Here is a 20,438-nt window from a genome sequence, read left to right on the forward strand (position 1 = left end):
CCTTCTGACAGCTCAGTGGCATTAATGCGTTCACACTGTGATGCCGCGGAACGTTCTCGTCCCCCACACGGGGACTGCACCTCTCCACAGTCACGCTCCCCCCCTCCTCTCCCCTCCCCGCTGGCCGGCGCCGCGCCACCTAAGTGCAGTCACTTCTGTGTCTGGCTCGTGTCCCCAGGGCTCACCCGTGTCGCAGCGTGTGTCAGAATCTGTTGTCAGGGTGAGCAGCGTTCCGCCGTGTGTGTATGGCACGTGTGTGTGTCTGCCCTGTCACCCTGATGGACATCCGGACTGTCCGCACCTCTCGTTTACGTGAGCCTGGGTGCAGGTACAGACGCGTCGGTTCAAGCCCGCGCGTCAGTTGCAGGTACAGACGCGTCCGTTCAAGCCCGCGCGTCAGTTGCAGGGACAGACGTGTCGATTCAAGCCCGCGCGTACTTCTTTCGGGCGTGTCCCCAGAACTGGAGCTGCTGGGTCAAGGGTAACTGCAGTGAATTTTTTGAGGCACGCTCATATGGCCTTTTGAATTTTAATGAATTTTATTTAGCCCAGTCCATTCAGAATATTGTTACTTCAGTATGTAATTAATATGAACGTTGTTGAGATATTTTGCCTCCTTAATTTTGTATTTTGAAATTCAGTGAATATATGTAGGACAAATCCCATTCGACTACCCGTACGTTGAGGGCGCAGTAGCCACATGTGGCGCTGCTACAAACAGTGCTGTTATCTGGACCGTGATGGACAGCTGGATGGAAGATGCATTTGGATTTTGAGTGACAGCTTCCCTGAGCTGTGGCCCACCTGTGCAGCCCCTCGTGGAGAGCTGAGGCTCCTGTGGCTTTGGTGCACCCACAGAGCTGACAGCCACCTCCACGGCCTCAGCGTCTTCCTCACCCCGGTGAGGAACCAGACCTGAGCCCACTTCCGGTCTACTCTATGCCGTGGACTTACCTTTCCCGGCTGTCTCGTCTACACGGAGTCAGAGTGTGTGGCCTTGTGCGTCCGGCCCGTCCCTCGGCGCTGTGTGTTTCCAAGCTCACCCGGGGTGTGGCATGTGCTGGTGCCCTGTCCCTTTCTGTGACCGCGTCGGGTCCCCCTGTGCGGCTGAGGCACGTCTGGTTTCTCCTGCCGTCAGTCCGTGGACGCCTGGGCTGTGCCTGCTCTCTGGCTCAGTCCGTGGGCGCCTGGGCTGTGCCTGCTCTCTGGCTCGGTCCGTGGACGCCTGGGCTGTGCCTGCTCTCTGGCTCGGTCCGTGGGCGCCTGGGCTGTGCCTGCTCTCTGGCTCGGTCCGTGGACGCCTGGGCTGTGCCTGCTCTCTGGCTCGGTCCGTGGACGCCTGGGCTGTGCCTGCTCTCTGGCTCGGTCCGTGGGCGCCTGGGCTGTGCCTGCTCTCTGGCTCAGTCCGTGGGCGCCTGGGCTGTGCCTGCTCTCTGGCTCAGTCCGTGGGCGCCTGGGCTGTGCCTGCTCTCTGGCTCAGTCCGTGGGCGCCTGGGCTGTGCCTGCTCTCTGGCTCAGTCCGTGGACGCCTGGGCTGTGCCTGCTCTCTGGCTGCTGCCTGCAGTCGTCTGTTTTCCTTCCACGCGGGCCCGTACTGGGCGTGCCGTGTGCTGGGCCACGCGGTACCTCGATGTCTAGCCTTCTGAGGACCCGCCGGGCTATTTTCCAAGGTGGCTTCACTGTTTTCCATTCCTGCCAGCAGCGACCAAGAGATCCAGTTTCTCCGCGTCCTTGCCAATGCCTGCTCTTACCGTTTTCTTACCGCCGTCCTCAGAGGCCTGAATGGGGGCCCTCATGGCTGTCACCTGCATTTCCCGCAGGCTGGCCCCCAGAGAAGCCGTCTTGTCTGTTTATGTATCATGCCCCTTAGAGAGATGCAAACTGTTACAATGTCACTGTTTTCACACACCTCCCCCCAGGAACCAGTTTTGGTATCCTTGGGGTCGCTCCCCTGCAGAATGGGGGTGGGGCACGGGTGGGAGGAGAGCTGAGGCTTTGCGCCTGGCAGGCAGGGTGGCCCGCAGTGCCCCCCCTTCTCCGTAGCTGAGCTCTTCTCTGACCTCGCAGATCCTGGACGAGGTGGAGAAGAGACGCGGCATCTCCCCGGCCCTGGTGCAGCCCCTCATGAGGAGCGTCATGGAAGCCCCCTTCCCAGCCCTGGGCAAGACCGTCGTCGTGAAGAACTTCCTGCCCGGCTCAGGGACCGAGGTCAGCACTGGTTCCCTCCCTGACCAGCCAGCCCGGGGTGGGGGGAGGCTGGCTTTCGGTGGGACATCACACTCAGCAGGGTGCCCTCCAGCCCCAGATCACCGCTCACAAGCCCCACCCTCAGCGGGACCCGTCGGGCCAGGGGTTCTGCCCGGAAAGCAGCCCTCGAGTACCAGGCCACACACGTGGCAGCCCTTAGCCTGCTGTTGGCCCTGAGAGGCAGGGACTTGCCCTGAACACCGTTAGTTTTTCCGGTTTGGGTTTTTGTTTGTTTCTTTTTTTAAGATTTATTTATTTACCTGAAAGGCAGAGGGAGTGGCAGAGGGAGATACAGAGAGCTGGCTCACTCCCGAAATGGCTGCCACAGCCGGGCTGGACCAGGGTGGAGCCAGCAGCCAGGAGCTCCATCTGGGTCTCCCACGTGGGTGCAAGGGCCCAGGGAATTGAGCCGTCTCCCGCTGCCTTCCCAGGCGTGTTAGCAGGGAGCTGGCTTGGAAGTGGAGCAGCCGGGGTGGAACCGCACTCTGATGTGGGATGCAGGAGGCTTACCCCATCGTGTCCTTAGCGTTTATGAACAGCTACTGTGCATAAATCGGACCCATTTGCGTGTGGGGTCTGCATCATCGCTACAACTTTATGATCTAAAACATCCCTTGCTGGGATGGCAGGGCAGATACGATGTTTCACGCTAGACTTGGAAGCCTGCCCTCCTTCCTGGACTGTGGTTCATCCTCCCTGTTCCCTGCACGCCCTCCATGTAGATCCCAGTCAGCCTCGAGCCTAGTTCCAAAGGGCTCAGAAAGTCAGGTCACCTCTGTAGGCTGAGGAGGGGGAGGGTGGGCCCGGGGCTTCCTGGAACCACCCAGTGTCACAGCACAGAGAGCAGTTGTTGCTGGAGAACCCGAAACTGCTCCACACCAGCTGCAGGTCGCATGGCCACGGAGAAGGGGCAGCGCGGATCGCGGATCGGAGTGGGCCCTGCTGGGGGGAGGCGGGGCGGGGCCCTGGGCAGGTGCAGTGCAGAATCAGGTCTCATCTGCTCACCTGTTTAAAGAGAGACGTGCTCAGCGGCAGCACCTGAGATGAACTGGGGAACACTTTGGTGTGAAATGAGGAGAGGGAGACGCTAAGGACGTCTTCAGGAAGTGATGGGAACGCGGTCCGGAGCAGTAAGAGACGCCTTCTGGCGAGACTGGGTCTTGGGAGTGGTGCTCCGTCAGAGCCTTGCGTCCCTCCCGCCGGGGGAGGAATGTCCAGGACCCCTGCCCCCCGGCCCCATAAGGCCTGCAGAATCATTTGGTCTGCCCTGCCAAGGCAGCCTCGGGTAGGCCGACTCAAAGTTCAAAAGATCCACAGCAGGCTAACTTTTTTGTTTAAGATTCATCTATTTATTTGAAAGGCAGAGTTACAGAGAGAGGGAGAGACAGAGAAATAGGTACCCATCCGCTGGTTCACTCCCCAAATGGCCACAATGGCCAGAGCTGGGCTGATCAGAAGCCAGGAGCCAGGAGCTTCTTCCGGGTCTCCCAAGTGGGTGGCAGGGGCCCAAGGACTTGGGCCATCCTCCACTGCTTTCCCTGGCGTGTTAGCAGGGAGCTGGGTTGGAAGAGAAGCAGCTGGGACTGGAACCAGCACCCATATGGAACGCCGGCACCACGAGCAGCGGCCTTACTCACTGTGCCACAGTGCCAGCCCCAGCGGGCTAGTTTAAGTTGGTAATTTGTATGGCACACAGATGGTGTTAGAAATAAACCAGCTGGCCTTGGCAGGGGAAAGTCCCCATCCCTGCGATCCTCGTGGAATGCCCTGAGGCGGAGAGGGGAGCCCAGATACACCCAGGCCCCAGAGAGCCTCCTGACCGCTGTGAGCCCACAGCACTGCCCCTGCCCTGCCGGCTCCTCCCCTCCGTGGGGAGGCGCCCCCCGCCCCAGCCTCCTGGGATCCCTTCGCCAGTCCCGGCGGGTCTTGCCCCCTCCCACCTCGTGGCTGCCCCGTCGCCCAGCAGGTGATCGAGCTGTGCCGCCCGCTGGACTCCCGGCTGGAACACGTGGATTTCCAGTCTCTGTTCTCGTCTCTGAGCGTCCGCCACCTGCTCTGTGTGTTCGCCTCGCTGCTCCTGGAGAGGAGGGTCATCTTCATTGCCGACAAGCTCAGGTACCAGCCCGGCTGCCCCGCCTGGAGGCCGGGGGTGACGGTGGAGGGCCTGGGAGGATGCGTGGGGAACTCAGGCTGGGGTCTGCAAGGCGACCACACGGGCCTTCCCTGCGGAGCGCTCGGCCTGCTTTGCACGTGCTGCCGCAGGGGCAGAGAGGCGCCATGGTGTTGGGGGCAGCAGGTTCTGCACACCCAGGGAGGACACTCACTCCTGAGCGAGCGCCGGGACTGAGAGCAGGCGGGAGGCGGAGCAGCCACCGCAGGAGCCGAGAGGGGCCCTGGGGACAGGGCCAGCCCAGGAGGGCTGATGGCCCCGAGGCATCCACCTCCCCCTCGTGACCAAAATAAACCGCACGTACCATATTCCTGTACCCAGTGCCCGGTAGGATGCCACCCACGTCCCAGGGGTCCCGTTCAGTGATCTTGCAAAGGCCGGTCAGAGACCAGAAGAGCTCCCGAAAGAGACTCCAGTAGGAATTTGGGTAAATTCTGAGCTTTTCAAAAAAGTGAAAAATCCCCTGCATTGTCATCATTTTAAAATACTGACTCGGAGCCGCCCTGCTTTGGAACCCGGGGCCCAGATGTGTGAGTGGTGTGAGAGGATGTGCGAGGCCTGGGGCCGGCCGGCCGGCAGAGGCAGAGCAGGCCACCTGCGGAGTCCATCTGGCACAAAGAAGTGCCAAAACCGGAGACGCCCAAGCAGTGTGGTCTGCAGAGGAAGTAGATCCCGAACCGTGGATAGGAGGAGAGGGGGGAGGAAGTGGGGTGGGGGAGGGTGGAATGTGTCCACGTGGAATCCCTGGGGGGGGTGTGGTGGGCGCTGTGGCCGGCCCTCCCTTTGGCCACAGCCCATCTGCTCACCTCTGTGGACAGTGGCCATGTGGCTGTCCCCCGCCTGCCCCTGCCGTGTGTTCAGTGCCTACTGCACTTCCCCTGGGCTTGTGTCCACTCAGGAAGGGGGCCTGTGGGTGAGCACGCAGCTGGTGCAGGGCGCTGGGTAGGCTGAGGGTGAGTGAGTGACAGCCCTTCAGCCAGCAGCATCGGGTTTCATCGGCACTAAAGCAGTGCCAAGCCCACGCGGCCCCTGCTTCCCGGCTTGCACTCGGGGGAGGGGCGAGCGCTGGACTTGGGAGGAGGTGGCAGCCAGACTGTGCCAGTGCCAGCCAGAGTGCAGCTGGGGGACAGACAGCCCCCTGGAGAGCCTGCTTTTGGGGTGAAGATGTGGGACTCGGGGAGCACCCAGCCTGACAGCCTGGGAAGATGGGTGCGGCTGGCGAGGAGGGGCCAGCGCCACCCCATCCCAGGCCGCCTCCAGGGCGGAGGAGGGCTGAGTCTCATCTGGCGTTTTGGGCAAAGTACAGCAAAAGCCAAGGTAGGAATGGAGAGGGGGAGTGTGGCCTCGTCAAAGACAGCGTCCCTCACGCAGGGAGGCGACCGCAGGCTCGGGCCAGAGGACACCTGGGAACGCAGGCTGCAGAGGCGGCTGGGGGGGGCACAGGACCGCCTCGCCCTTTCCCCTCCCCCGCAGACCGCCTCGCCCCGGATCTCGGGGTTGGCAGTTCGGACGCTGGCTCAGCTCCTGTGGAGCCTCTGCGCTGCGGGGCAGGCGTGACCCCTGTGGGGAGCAGCTGGGCCTCAGTGAGTCCCCGACACGGGGTGGCTCTGTGGAGTAGATGGGCAGCCCACGTGGACTGCCCGGCAGTGGGGTGGACTCTCCGTCCTCTGCCTGTGGAGATTCAGTCTGCGCAGGGGTCAGCCACCAGTGTAGCCCCCAGCGTCCCCCCCCCCGCACCATGGGCCCATCACCCGTTTTGCAGCAGTGGCCAGCTGGTGGCTGGCTACTGAGACGGCAAGGGTGTGGGGAGCCGTGCCTGTGTGCAGAGCGCCTTGATTGCATTGTTTGGGCACACATGTGCCCCTCTCATCACACGGGGGTTCTGCCAGAGCAGGAGGAGTCCTGTGCGTCCCGATCTGCTGGGCATCACGGGACCCGGGCTCAGCTGCACTTGGTCCACTCGCAGCTCTGACCCTCTGCAGCCAAGTCTGGCTTTTCTCTCTCTCTTTCTTTACCCCCCCTTCTCTCTCTCTCTCTCTCTCTCTCTCTCTCTCTCTCTCTCTCTCTTCATTTGAAAGGCAGAGTTAGAGGGAGGGAGGGAAGGAGAGAAGGACAGAGATACAGACATAGACCTTCTATCCGTTAGTTGATACCACTAGTGGCTGTAAAGACCAGGCTGAACCCAGGAGCTTCTTCTGGGTCTCCCACATGGGTGCAGGGGCCCAGGGACTCGGGCCATCATCCACTGCTTTCCCAGGCACATTAGCAGGGAGCTGGATCAGAAGTGGAGCAGGGACTGGCGTTGTGCCATAGCAGGTTAAACTTCCACCTATGACACTGCCATCCCATAGAGGTACCGGTTCAAGACCCAGCTGCTCCACATCTGACCCAGCTCCCTGCTAATGTGCCTGGGAAAGCGGTGAAAGATGGCCCAAGTCCCTGGGCTCCTGCACCCATGCAGGAGACCTGGATAACGCTCTAGGCTCCTAGATTGGGTCTGGCCCAGCCCCACTTGTTGCAGCCATTTGGGGAGTAAACCAGCAGGTGGAAGGTGTCTCTCTCTCTCTCTCTCTCTCTCTCTCTCTCTCTCTCCCCCTTGCTCCCTCCCTCCCTCTCCTTTTCCCTCTACCCCCTCTCTCTTTCTCTCTCTCTTCTTTCTCTTTCTCTGTCTTCCTCTCTGTAACTCTGCCTTTCAAATAAGTAGAAAAATAAATCTTAAAAAAGAAGTGTGCTGGCTCTGCAGGTGGTGGCTTAACCCGCTGTGCCCCGGAGCAGCCATTACCCTCTTGTCCGGCTTCCCCCAAGGGCAGTGCGCTGTCCTGCAGGAGCCTGGCGGATGCCCGGCACAGCGCAGTTCTGCCTTGGTGCTCAGGGAAGCAGATCACAGGCCGCCCGGCTCCTGAGCGGACCGCCTGGGAGCCAGCCAGAGTCTGGGGCCCCGTCCGTCCACAAAGGTCCTAAAAGCAGGTCCTTTGGCAGTGAGGTCCCAGTCAGCGCCGGGAAGTCTCTGCCTTGTTCCTCAGGGCCCGAGTGAGGCCGCACGACTGGGCAACCCCCGCGTCCCTCGCAGCACGGGGTCCTCTGACCCTGTGGCCAGGTGGAGGGCTTGCCACCGCCTCGAGGTTGGGAAGTGCCCAACCTAGAAAATTCTGTGCGGTTGAAACGTTCAGCTGGCACTGCCCCCCCTCCCCGCCCCCACCTGCACGAGCTCTCACTGCGAGGCCGCACTCAGAGCGTGAGAACGGGACGTGGCCTGTGACATCCGGGTCTGCAGCGCCTCCCAGCACTGTCCCCGCCAGCAACGTGCACTGACTCAAGCTGCGCGTGGTCTGCCCACTTCAGAGCTCTAACAGGGTCTTCAGTGGAGGCAAAAATCGGTCGGATTTAGAACAACATTTCTGTCCCGTTTCTTCTCTGGGCTGGACACTGAGCGTCTCTGAAGGCCCTCGCGGGCCGTCAGCTGACAGATGGGAGAGGAGGGATGTTGCTGGGATGGTTTGTTCTGTTGCCGTGACAACCAGACAAATACTTCCCTGTACCCTGCCCTCGTTCTCCTGATGATAAACATTTTGTTTTCTGGTTCGCTCAGCGCAGTTCCCCAGAGTTTCGGCTCAGCCGCAGGCCCGGCCGAGCGGCACGGTCAGAGCTGTACAGCAGTGTTTGTACGGAAGTTTTAGTGAGGGCGAAGGTTTTGGTGTTCCAGAAGCTGACTCTGTCTTCTTGTGGTGCCTTAAACCAAAAGCCAAGCGGTAGGCTGCCGGCGAGTGGTGAAATTAGGTGGCCTGCTCTTGCCAGCACTGGAGCGACATGTTGGTAACTGCACAAATAACTTATCTGAGATGCAGAGCTGTAGAGAGGGAAAGACAGAGACACAGATCTTCCGTCCCAAGTGGCCGCAGCAGCCAGGGCTGGGCCAGCCTGGAGCTGGGAGCCAGGAGCTCCATCTGGGCCTCCCACTTGCCTGGCAGAGCCCACCACTTGGGCCACCATCTGATGCGCTCCCAGGCACACTAGCAGGACGCTGGACTGGAAGCAGAGCAGCAAGGACTGGGCCTGGCGCCGCAGCGTGGGTGCTGGCGTCCCGGGCAGGGCGGCGAGGGCTGGGCCTGGCGCCGCAGCGTGGGTGCTGGCGTCCCGGGCAGGGCGGCGAGGGCTGGGCCTGGCGCCGCAGCGTGGGTGCTGGTGTCCCGGGCAGCGGTTAGCCCGGCCGCCCCTTCGGGTTCACTTGTAGTCAGGTTCTGCAGGCTTCCGTGAGGGTCCCCGTCCTGTCTGGAGTCAGCTGCGTTCGGCTGGCTGTGCTGCCTCAGAAGGGGGCCCGGGAGAAGTCTGCAGGCAGGCAGGTTTGCGTGAGGTCTCCCTGCAAGTGCTGGCATGACCAGCGTGTGCCCGGCATCCAGAAACGCTCCAGAGGTCCCCGGTCTTCCGAGTGCTTCACAGCCTTCGAAAGGCATGGAATTCACAAAGTCCTGTGGAAAATGCAATTTTAATAGCCTAGTGGTAGATCGTGATTAAATATTAACCACCAAGAAGTTGACATTGGAGCAAGATTTAAAGGACAGCACAGCCATAAACTCTGTTGTCTTCTTTTTTTAAAAAAAAATTTTTTTTTATTTATTCGAAAGGCAGAGTTACAGAGAGGCAGAGAGAGGGGGGTCGGGGGAGAGGTCTTCCATCCGCGGGCTCACTCCCCAGATGGCCGCAAAGGCCAGAGCTGCATTGATCCAAAGCCAGAAGTTTCTTCCAGGTCTCCCACGTGGGTGCAGGGACCCAAGGACTTGTGCCCTCTTCTACTGCTTTCCCAGTCCATAGCAGAGAGCTGGATTGGAAGAGGAGCAGCCGGGACTTGAACTGGCACCCATATTGGGATGTCGGTGCTGCAGACGGCGGCTTTACCTGCTACACCACAGCGCCAATGCCTGTTGTCTTCCGATCCAGACGCATCCCTGAGCTGACCCAGTCTTGGGCATGACCCTGTTCCAGTTCTTGTCTTGGGCTCACTCCCTCCCAGGCCACCCTGGCTGTGCGTTGTGGTCTCCTTCTGATCTTGGCCGTGGCTCAACGACCCTGAGGCCCGGTCGCCCTTGTGCTTCTGTCCAGCAAGCCCCACATGACCGTGACAGCTGGGCTCCATTCGCGGCCTCAACAGAAAGCTCCCGTTTCCAGCTCCTGGCTTTCGCCCTCTCCAACGGATTTGGAGTTTGCGGGTGTTAGAGCCAGAAGGATGTGGGGGGTTATCTGGTCCTTGGTTCTCGCTCACGGCGGGGGGGCGGGGGGGTGCGAGGGCTGGGGAAGGGCAGGGCAGAGGTAGCAGGCAGGCTTCCTGCAGCCCCACCTCTGGGCGTTTTACTCGTGGCCCGCTGCCTCCGGGATCAAACCTAGAGCCACGCGTGGGGACGCCCCGCCCTGTGAGTGTCTGTACACTCGTGGTCCTGGGGGTGGCCCCGGTGGGAGAGGAGCTCTGTTCAGATGGAAACGACTGGACTTGGCCATCCTCTCGGGCCTCGGGGCGCTTGCCTCGTCGTTGCTCTGCCGACAGCGTCTCAGGAAGCGCAGTGCCCCGCTCCTTCAGGCTCTGGATGAGCGGAGGCCTGGGCAGCAGGAACCCCAGGTGTGGCTCGGAGGCAGAACCAGAACGGAACCGCAGCGGTCCCAGGTGTGCCCGGGCTTCTGGAGCAACGCTGCAGCCCTCGGGAACATTCTGGAACCTGACCCTTCTTGCCTGTCCCCATCTATCTTTTGTTTGTTCATTTGAGAGAGAGAGCGGGCCCCCATCTGCCGGTTCATTCTTCCCATTTGCCCACGACGGGGCTGGACCCACGGCAGGGATCTGGAACTGCATCCAGTTCTCCCAGGAGGATCCCAGCTAGCTGAGCTGTAACCTGCCTCCTCCCGGGCACTACATTGGCAGGAAGCCAGAGTTGAGGGCCGGAGCTGGGACTGGAACCCAGGTGTTCCCCTGTGGGTGTGGCGTGTGGGTGTCTTAACGGCCAGGCCAAGCCCCAGCCCAGTGTGCCATCTCTAACCCTGTGGCCCAGCCCACGTCGCCCGGGGGCGTGCTTCTCCTGCCTGTTTCCGTACAATTGATCACAGCTGTGGGAGCTGGGCGTGCTTCCCTCCACCCCCACGGGAGTGGGGAATGCGAGCCAGCTGCAAGGGCCCTTGCTCAGACAACCTTCAGACACAGCAAGGCTCTGTGGGGGGCTTGCTTGGAGGGCTGTCCTGAGCATGCCCAGACCCCTGGCCTGACTTGTAGTATTCCTAGGAGACGGCCTAGCACCACTGGCCGCTCACCGCTCACCCTCTCCTCTCCCCGCCCCGCCCCGCCCCGCAGCCCTCACCAGCTGGAATACAATGTCGTTTGCTTGCTCTCTCGAAGCAGGGGTTCAGAGAAGCCTTCCAGGGAAGCCCTCCTTCCCACGGCCTGTTTGGGGAAGAGCCGCCGCTGCCCTGAGCGTTCCTTTTGGTGTTTGACAAGGCAGGATTTTTTTTTAATCACACTATGGGCTAGAGAGTAAGAAGAGTGAGAGAGCCCTCAGATACCTGCCAGCGTGTGTCCTTGTTTGAGTGCAGGCTCCAGGCTCCATGGGCTGCAGCCAGCGAGGTGTTAATGATAACCAGGTGTGCCTTCAGCCACAGCAAGTCTGATAGAGAGAGAGAGAGAGAGAGAGAGAGAGAGAGAGAGAGAGCCCTTGTTAAAGGAAGTCCACCGTGGCGTCAGCTGCGTCCGTGGCCAACAGTTCGCCCACTGAGTTGTCCTCATTCTGGGTCAGAAGTGATCCCATCAGAGGGCCACATCGCGGCGTCGGGGGTGTTGGATCCTGCTAATGAGGACCCTGGGAGACAGCAGTGCCAGGCTCAGGTATGCCCGGGCCTTCTTGGGAGTGAACCAGCAGGTGGGACTTCCTGTCTCTCCCCCCAAACATGCAGCCCTCGAACAGCACCCGCTTTCTGATGTGCAGCAAGCCGTCCTGACCACAGGGCACTGCAAGGAAGCAGGGGGTTGTTGGTTTTGGTTTTGTGACTTGTTTTCTTTTTTATTTGAAAGGCAGAGAGCGCTTCCATCCACTGGTTCACTCCCCAGATGGCCACAGTGGGGGAGCTGCTGGAAGGCAGAACAGCTGGGACACAAACCAGGGGCCTGATGGGGTGCCGGCACCGCACGCGGCAGCTCAGGCACCACCACCCCTGGCCCCAGAAAGTGGACGGTTCTTTGAAATACGCAGCCACGGGCCCAGATCCTGGACTCCGCAAGGAGTACGGGCAGTGGATCGTGGGGGGTGCGGCTGGGCCGTGTGTGACCGGTTGTGTGCAGGCCGCTGGCTGCTCCCTGGTGCCTGTGGGCTTCCTTGGGTCAGTCAGCAGCAGGAAGGTGGCTTGTTCTTTGGAAGATGTCAGGGCAAGGTGGGTTCCAGCCCATCTGGGGCCTGTAGGTAGATTGGTCATTCCTTTTTTTTTTTTTTTTTTTTTTGACAGGCAGAGAGGACAGTGAGAGAGACAGAGAGAAAGGTCTTCCTTTACCGTTGGTTCACCCTCCAATGGCTGCCGTGGCCAGCGCGCTGCGGGCCAGCGCACCGCGCTGATCCGATGGCAGGAGCCAGGTACTTATCCTGGTCTCCCATGGGGTGCAGGGCCCAAGCACTTGGGCCATCCTCCACTGTACTCCCGGGCCACAGCAGAGAGCTGGCCTGGAAGAGGGGCAAGCGGGACAGAATCCGGCACCCCGACCGGGACTAGAACCCGGTGTGCCGGCGCCGCAAGGCGGAGGATTAGCCTAGTGAGCCGCGGCGCCAGCCATTGGTCATTCCTTTGATCGGGGCTGAAGGTTCCTGCAGAACATCTCAAACTAGATGGGTGCCAGTGGGTGCTAGCCCAGGTAGAAACCATGGCTGAACAGCCTCGCGACGTGGAGTGCTGCGCGGCCAGCCTGGCCCTTGTGCGAATTCCTTAAGTGAGTTCATCTTTCATAAGCAGCTGGCTAGTAACCACCTCAGTGACGGCAGCAAGCTGGGGACTGCGCCGGAGGCATTGGGGCACAGCTGGTTAAGCTGCCACTTGCAATGCCAACATCCCCTGTGGGAGCGCTGGTTCGAGTCCAAGCTCCTCCACTTCCAATCCAGCTTCTTGCTAACGTGCTTGGGAAGGCAGAGGGGAGGCCCCAAGTGCCTGGACCCCTGCTAGCCTCTGACTCCTCCTGGCCCAGCCTTATCTGTTGCAGCCATCTAGGGACTGAACCAACAGCAGGACAATCTCAATCGCTCGCTCTCTCTCTCTGTCTCTCTCTCTGCCTTTCAAACAAACAAACAAACAAAAAAAAGACATTAGGGATGGGGACTCCATTCTGTCCTCCAATAATTTTTTAAAAGCCGAAACTGAATACCGTTGTCCTTGCACTCGGGCCCTTCCCGTTCACTGCACGGACTCCGTCTTCCCTTCTGCGGCGTCTGTCTGTCCATCCCGGTGTCTTGCGCTGGTGCTGCTGACCATTTCTCCCACCTCTCCCCGCTCTTGTCCAGTTCCCTCGCACCCCTGTGGCCGATGGGGCTCTCTGCAGCAGGTGGGCAGGGCCTCCAGCAGGCGTCGGGCGGAGAGGCGAGCCCTGCTTCCTCCTCCTGCGGTGGAACCCCAAGAGGCCACGAGCCCCTTGTCTTGGAGTTGGGGAAAGTATGCAACAGATTTGTCTACTGCAGTGACAAAAACACAGACACAGAGGACGACGCACCCTGAGCCTTGTAAGGCCCGTGCGTGTCCCTGGGTCTCGCCCTCCACTCTGCAGGACTCTGTCCCTGTCCTGTCCCACCCGAGAATCAGAGGCCCTCACCTTGGTGACCTCCGTTTCCTTAGGAATTTAAGAACAAGGCGAACTCTAGCCCGAGGTCACGTCCGGGTCTAAAGTCCTGGGCTCCCCTACTTCCCTGGAGTCCAGTGCGTAGGCCAGGTGGGTGTCGTGGCGCAGCTGCTTAAGCTACCGCTGGGACACCCAGGTCCTGCAGCAGAGTGCCGGGGTCACAGCTGCCCCTGATTCCAACGCAGCTTCCTGCGCGTGGGCCTGGATGGCAGCAGACGATGGTTCAGGGGTTGAGTCCCTCCACCCACGTGGGAGACGCCGATGGGCGTCCTGGCTCCTGGCTTCTGTCTGGCCCAGCCTTAACGTTGCTGGCATTTGGGGAGTGAACCAGTAGATGGAAGATCTCTCTCTCTCTCTCTCTACTTGTCAAATAAATAAAAATGAATGAAAATTTTAAAAATAAATCAAAATCACTTCAAAATCAAGATCACCTGAGGCTCGTGGAAGTGTGATGTTTATTGTGAAAAAACTATGCATGAGTCTTAAATTTCTTATATCAAAATAATTTTTAAAGATGTATTTATTTATTTGAAAGACTTACAGAGAGGCCGGCACCATAGCTCACTAGGCTAATCCTCTGCCTGCAGTGCCGGCACACCGGGTTCTAGTCCCGGTCGGGGCGCCGCGTTTTGTCCCGGTTGCCCCTATTCCAGACCAGCTCTCTGCTGTGGCCAGGGAGTGCAGTGGAGGATGGCCCAAGTGCTTGGGCCCTGCACCCTATGGGAGACCAGGAGAAGTACCTGGCTCCTGCCTTCGGAACGGCGCAGTGCCGGCCATAGCGGCCATTTTGGGGGTGAACCAACGGAAGGAAGACCTTTCTCTCTGTCTCTCTCTCTCTCTCACTGTCCATTCTGCCTGTCCAGAGAAAGAGGGAGAGACACAGAGAGATCTTCCATCCACTGTTTACTCCCAGATGGCCACATGGCCCAGGCTGAGCCAGGCCAGAGCCAGGAGCCAGGAGCTCTACCCAGGTCTCCCACAGGGTGGCAGGAGACGAGTCCCTGGGCCACCATGCAGTGCTTCCCGGGCACGTGAGCAGGGAGCAGGACCGGAAGCTGCGTAGCTGGACTCAGAGCTGCACTTTGATATGGGAGCCATCCCAGCCACGACACCCTCCGCTCTTGGATGACACAGTTCTGGAAGCGGGAAGCGGTGGGGCAGCCCAGGAGGGCCTGCGCCCGCCCTGAGCGGCCGTTCTCCCCTCTCTCCCTGGCCGCAGCACCCTGTCCAAGTGCTGCCACGCCATGGTGGCGCTCATCTACCCGTTCAGCTGGCAGCACACCTACATCCCGGTGCTGCCGCCCGCCATGATCGACATCGTGTGCTCTCCCACCCCCTTCCTCGTCGGGCTGCTGTCCAGCTCGCTGCCGCTGCTCCGGGAGCTGCCGCTGGAGGAGGTAAGCCCCGGCCGGGCCCGGCCCCTGCGCGTCCCCGCGGGCCAGGGAGAGCAGAGGGAGGCGAGCAGGAGGAGCGCTTAGCTTCTCGGAGCTGTAGCATGCCCTGTCTCATCTCAGGGAAGTGAGTGGTGTGCCAGCCACTGACACAGCCACTGACAAGGCCACCGGGTGACAGCCTCTCCCATGTCACCCTCACCCCCACCCCATCCTTCCCTTCCCACCCGCTCGCCCCCACGCAGGCCCCGGGATGCAGAGCACGCTAGGCTCCTGTAGCAGTTCAAGATGCCCACCAAAATGTTGGGAATACCCAAGGCCTGGGCTAAAGAGCAGGGACCGCCCAGTTCATCTAACCCCAGTCCCGTGTGTGTGCTGGGATTTACAGCCGGCTCATCCCCAGGTTGGAACCACTGGGAGGAGCAGGTGCACACTGGGCCGTCCCCAGTCTCCGCCCCCGGCTCTGATGCCCCTCCAGCCACATCTGTGGACTGCGAGGGGCTTGTCGGGACCCCGGGCAGGGTGTGTGAGAGCAGAGAGGAGGCCTCGGGCTGCTGGGCAGGGGCTCTGGGATGTGCTAGGAGCCCACGTGTTTTGCGGCTGTGGCTGTAACCCTCCAAGCCCCTTGCTCCTCCTTGAGCACAGCCCGTGGCCCGGGCTGCCATCTGAGCGAGGCCTCACCATCAGACATGTTTGTGTGACTGGGCACCTGAGCGCCTCCTTGAACTTTGCACCAGGGCCCCTTCCCGGGCCAGAGCCCCCGTCAGAGCGAGAGGGAGGGCGCCCCGTCCCAAATGCCTCAGAGAAGGGAGAAGGCCAGGTGGGCAGCGGGGGAAGGGCACAAGCCAGGGCCTCTGGCGTCTCGCCCCCATCAGTGACCCGTGCACTGTGGGTGCCCCCCGCTCTGCCTCGCCAGTGGAGAACAGGGCCGGGAGGCGGCGGGCGGCCCTGTGTCCAGGCCTGCGCTGAGAGGGCGGCGCGCTGTGGTTCGGGAAGGCCCCTCCGTGCCACCAAGGAGGAGGCTAGCGCACAGAGCCCTGGCCATGGTCACGGCCCCGTTTCTGCGTCTTGCAGGTCCTTGTGGTCGACCTCGTCAGCAGTCGGTTCCTCAGACAGGTGAGTGGAGGCCACGCCCCCAGCCACTGCCTGCCCTCTTCAGCTGGTGTGGGGCGGGGTGGGGTGGGTGGGAGGGTGGACTTGGCCCAGAGCTCCGCAGCGCCTCCTTACTGACAAGCAGGCAACAACACTGAGCACAGTGAGGAGGCGGCCCTGGGATTTCAGGGCTGCGTGGGGATAGGAGAGAGGCCGGGGCCAAGGACTGCTTCCACACAGCGAGGAGGGGGCCTAGGACTGCTTCCACACAGCGAGGAGGGGGCCAAGGGCTTCCACACAGCGAGGAGGGTGCCAAGGGCTTCCACACAGCGAGGAGGGGGCCAAGGGCTTCCACACGTTCTGACCCTGCGTGGTTTCCCAGCATTGGAGTCTTCATAGAGCTCGCAGCTGTAAGCCCGTACCTTTCTAGATAGACTTTTTTTTTTTTTTTTTTTTGGACAGGCAGAGTGGACAGTGAGAGAGAGAGAGAGAGAAAGGAATTCCTTTGCTGTTGGTTCACCCTCCAATGGCCGCTGTGGCCGGTGCACTGCACTGATCCGATGGCAGGAGCCAGGTGCTTCTCCTGGTCTCCCATGGGGTGCAGGGCCCAAGCACTTGGGCCATCCTCCACTGCACTCCCTGGCCACAGCAGAGAGCTGGCCTGGAAGAGGGGTAGCCGGGACAGAATCCGGTGTTCCAGCACCACAGGCGGAAGATTAGCCTAGTGAGCCACAGCACCAGCCATAGATAGACTTTTAAAGGACATTTAATAACAAAGTTCACGATAGGATTGTTGAATGGAAAAAAGTCAAGACACAAAACTAAAAACTTGATTTTGCTGCTCTCGGTGTTTTTAGAAGAGAGGAGAAAGGTGCGTGCATGTGCATGTGTGTTTGTACGCGTGTGCACAGATGGGTGTGTGTGTGAGAAAGGAACCCACCAACACCTTACTGCTCTCTTGTTTTTTTAAAGTTTTGTTTTATTTATTTGAAAGACAGAGTTACAGAGAGAGGTAGAGACAGAGAGAGAGATCTTCCATCCGCTGATTCACTCCCCAAATGGCCACAACGGCTGGAGCTGCGCCAATCTGAAGCCAGAGCCTTTTCCCGGTCTCCCACGTGGGTGCAGGGGCCCAAGGACCTGGGCCATCTTCTACTGCTTTCCCAGGCCCAGAGAGCTGGATCAGAAGAGGAGCAGCCGGGACTAGAACCGGTGCCCATATGGGATGCTGGTGCTTTAGGCCAGGGCGTTAACCTGCTGTGCCACAGTGCCAGCCCCACCTTATTGCTAATTTTCTTGGGGAGGGAGACAGGAAGACTGTCGGAAGACAGATGATGAGGGGTTCTCGATTATTCTAATGCTGTCATGTATCTTCCACAATGATCAACAGTTACCTTGGTGGTCAGAGAAAACAGGACACGTTCATCTCCAGAGGTCTAATTCCGATCAGGCCTTCCTATCAAGGAAGACCCCTGGGCATACAGGTGGACAGCTTCTGACCTTGGCCTTGTCACACTGCTGAGAGACTTCTGCCATGGCTGTGATCATTTTCTGTTTTCTCTTCCCCAAAGCCCTCAGGCAGCCCCTCTCCAAAGCTCCCCAGATCATAAAGCCAGATACAGATCGCATTGATCACCCGTCCTGGCCAGAGGGCCCGGCCAGCACTGGCTTCCCTGTGGGGCAGAGGGCCCGGCCAGCACTGGCTTCCCTGCGGGGCAGAGGGCCCGGCCAGCACTGGCTACCCTGCGGGGCAGAGGCAGGGGAAACCACCCATTGAGTGCCTGGCACTTTTACAAGGGAAATGCGTGGCTTTAGAGGCCACCACCTGCAGCACCAGCATCCCATATGTGCCCGGCTGCTTCACTTCCTGTCCAGCTCCCTGCCAATGAAAGGAGTGGGGGGTGGATGGCCCAAGTATTTGGGTCCCTGCCACCCATGTGGAAGACCCCCCAAGGAAGCTCCCAGCTCCTGGTTTCAGCCTGGCCCAGCGCTGGCCATTGCGACCGTCTGGTGAGTATACCAGCAGATGGAAGATCTCTTTAAATAAATAAATCTTTAAAAAATAAAATCTTGGCCGGCACTGTGGCACAGTGGGTTAAGTCGCCACCTGCAATGCCAGCATCCCATATAGGTGCCGGATCAAGTCCCAGCTGCACCACTTCTAATCCAGCTCCCTGCTAATGTGCTTGGGAATGTAGCAAAGGACAGCTGAAGCGCTTGGGCCCCGGAACCTGCATGGGAGACCGGGAGGAGGCACCTGGCCCCGGCTTCGGATTGGCGTAGCAACAGCTGTAGTGGCCATTTGGGGGATGAACCAACAGAAGGAAGCCCTTTCTCTCCGTCTCTCTCTGACTGTCTATAACTCTGCCTGTCCAAAAAAAAAAAAAAAAAAAAAGCAAGTAAGTAAAGTGGACAAGCTGAAGCTTACACAGCTTCTAAAGATCAGAGACAACATTCAAAGCCCAGGCCCTGGCTCTGAGTTCCCACTAGACCGAGACCTGAGCCGGGCCTGCCCCACGGGGCGTCTGGGGCGGAGTCCCGGCCGAGGCGCAGCCGCTGTGCGCAGCCCTGGCGCGAGGGCCCCTGCTTCCCCTGCCTTTCAGATGGACGACGAGGACTCCATCCTGCCGCGGAAGCTGCAGGTGGCCCTGGAGCACATCCTGGAGCAGAGGAACGACCTGGCCAGTGAGCAGGTTGAGGGGCCCCCGGACTGCAAGCACGGTGAGTGCGCAGCCACCCCCGGGTGGCCAGGGTCACGTGGACAGGGCCACGCACTCCCGTGGGCAGGCCGGTCCCCCAGAGAGAGGCCGGCACTCGGCTTCTGCGTGCGTGGGCTGAGGGAAACGCTTCCCCCTCCTCTGTCTGCGCCTTGCAATATCTGTGTGAAGGGGGGGAGGGGCGGACATGGTGGCACAGCAGGCTAAGCTGTCCCACATCAGAGCGCAGTTTGATTCTGGCCCAGCATCTGGGACAGCAGCAGATGATGGCTCAAGCACGTGGGTTCTTGCCACCCATGTGGGAGACCTGGATGGAGACATAGGGCTCCAGATGCCCCACTTTGGCCTGGCCCAGCCCCAGTTGTTGTAGCCGTTTTGGGGGTGAGCCGGCAGGTATAAGCTCTCTCTCTCCCGCTGTTGCTCCGCCTTGCAAATAGCTAATTACCATATTTTTCGGTCAGGAGCGTGGCAGGACATAGCTGACCGCGTGGGGTTGCCTTTCCCCACCCACACTGAGCTCTTCTCAAAGGCGCTGTGCCCGCTTTCCCCCGCTGCCCAGGCCCCGAGTCGAGCCCCTTGAACGAGGTGGTCTCCGAAGCCTTTGTCCGCTTCTTCGTGGAGGTCGTGGGCCACTACTCCCTGTTCCTGACGCCGGGCGAGCGCGAGGAGCGGACGCTGCAGCGAGAGGCCTTCCGCAAAGCCGTCTCCTCCAAGAGCCTGCGCCGCTTCCTGGAGCTCTTCATGGAGACCCAGACATTCCGAGGCTTCATCCAGGAGCGGGCGATGCGCCGGCAGGATGCCAAGGGTCAGCCGGGGCTGCCCAGAGCCCAGGAGGCTCAAGGGACGAGCAGGGAGGAAGGCAGGGGCAGGAGCGCGCGCCTCTCTTGGTGGAGGTGTTGCCGTGGAACCGCGAGCCGGGTCTACGCGCCCGACACGCAGAAAGCCAGAGCACAGAGCAGGGAGCCGGGCAGCTGGGGCGTAACTCCCGGGCTCCCCGAGGGGTCAGGGTGAAGGTTCTTACGCAGTGCGATTGGGCGGTGCGTGAGCGGCCCGTGTCCAAGTTCCTGGCTGCTCCGTAGCGTGGCCACATGGGCTCCAGGAGGTCTGCAGGTGGCAGCCGGCACCCGGAAGGCCCTCCACAAACCACCCCCAGGACAACCCTGGCCCCGACCTGGGGCCCCTGCACCTTGCAGGCTGCCCGACCTCCTCGCTTCTCCGCCTCCCTGGCTGCCTGGGCTCCAGTGTACTTCACGGGAGGGGAGGGAAGGAAGAAAACATCCCAGTCTCTTCCTTAAGTCACCTGCAGCCCCTCTGGGAGCCTCACATCCCACCACGTCGGTAATGGCTGTTCAGGTGGGAGGGGAAGGCAGTGCTTGGGCGTGGCCACACCTGGCGCTGGGAGCCCTAAATTCTCCGCTGTGTGCAGAGCAGACCCGGGAGCCCTCCTCCGGGCGGCTGCCAAGGGCTGTGTGCCAAAGGGAATGGAGAGGTGGGAGACAGAAGAGCTTAGCGCTGCGGAGCCTTGAAGCTCAGAAAGGGAGGGAGACAGTGCCGCAGGGTCCTACAAAGCGGCTGGAAACGGATTCCCAGGACGCCACACCGCCTGGCTAGGGCCCGGCTCGCGGGAAAGTGGAGCAAACGGAGCGCAGGAGCTTCCCGCTGTCGCTTCACCTTGGCAACCGTGAGCCTGCACCGTGCGGACACTCGGAAGGTGTTCGCTGGATGGAAGTGGGTTTGTGTGTGAGCTGGCTTTCAAGCTCGCAGAGCAGGTGTCGCGCGAGGCTCACAGGGTGATGGGAAGCCTCGGGTGATTCAGAGCCGCTGGTGTCCCCTGCGGAGCGGGGGGGGGGGCTGAGTCGGCTGCGTGTGTCTTCCGCAGGTCTGTTTGAGGTCCGAGCCCAGGAGTACCTGGAGACCCTGCCCAGCGGAGAGCACAGTGGCGTCAATAAGTTCCTCAAGGGGCTGGGTAAGGCCAG

The 20,438-nt window shown here is 60.6% G+C and overlaps 1 protein-coding gene across 5 annotated transcripts in view; it reads left to right on the forward strand.

Annotated features, from left to right (window-relative positions):
• Positions 1 to 20,438, forward strand: part of DENND2A (DENN domain containing 2A) — a 111,061-nt gene that overhangs the window by 89,487 nt on the left and 1,136 nt on the right. For 3 of the 5 annotated variants that reach the window (XM_070071406.2, XM_070071408.2, XM_089328699.1), the window contains 7 exons: positions 2,068 to 2,208; positions 4,211 to 4,362; positions 14,482 to 14,659; positions 15,728 to 15,769; positions 18,349 to 18,466; positions 19,022 to 19,267; positions 20,342 to 20,428. In XM_070071406.2, coding sequence (XP_069927507.2) covers positions 2,068 to 2,208; positions 4,211 to 4,362; positions 14,482 to 14,659; positions 15,728 to 15,769; positions 18,349 to 18,466; positions 19,022 to 19,267; positions 20,342 to 20,428 — 964 coding nt within the window. The remainder of the gene's footprint in view (positions 1 to 2,067; positions 2,209 to 4,210; positions 4,363 to 14,481; positions 14,660 to 15,727; positions 15,770 to 18,348; positions 18,467 to 19,021; positions 19,268 to 20,341; positions 20,429 to 20,438) is intronic. The other 2 variants (XM_070071407.2, XM_070071409.2) reach the window with 1 other exon arrangement.

This window comes from Oryctolagus cuniculus, chromosome 3, assembly GCF_051225735.1.
Source record: "Oryctolagus cuniculus isolate XC-2025 breed Fujian yellow rabbit chromosome 3, ASM5122573v1, whole genome shotgun sequence".
Classification (NCBI taxonomy): Eukaryota; Metazoa; Chordata; class Mammalia; order Lagomorpha; family Leporidae; genus Oryctolagus; species Oryctolagus cuniculus.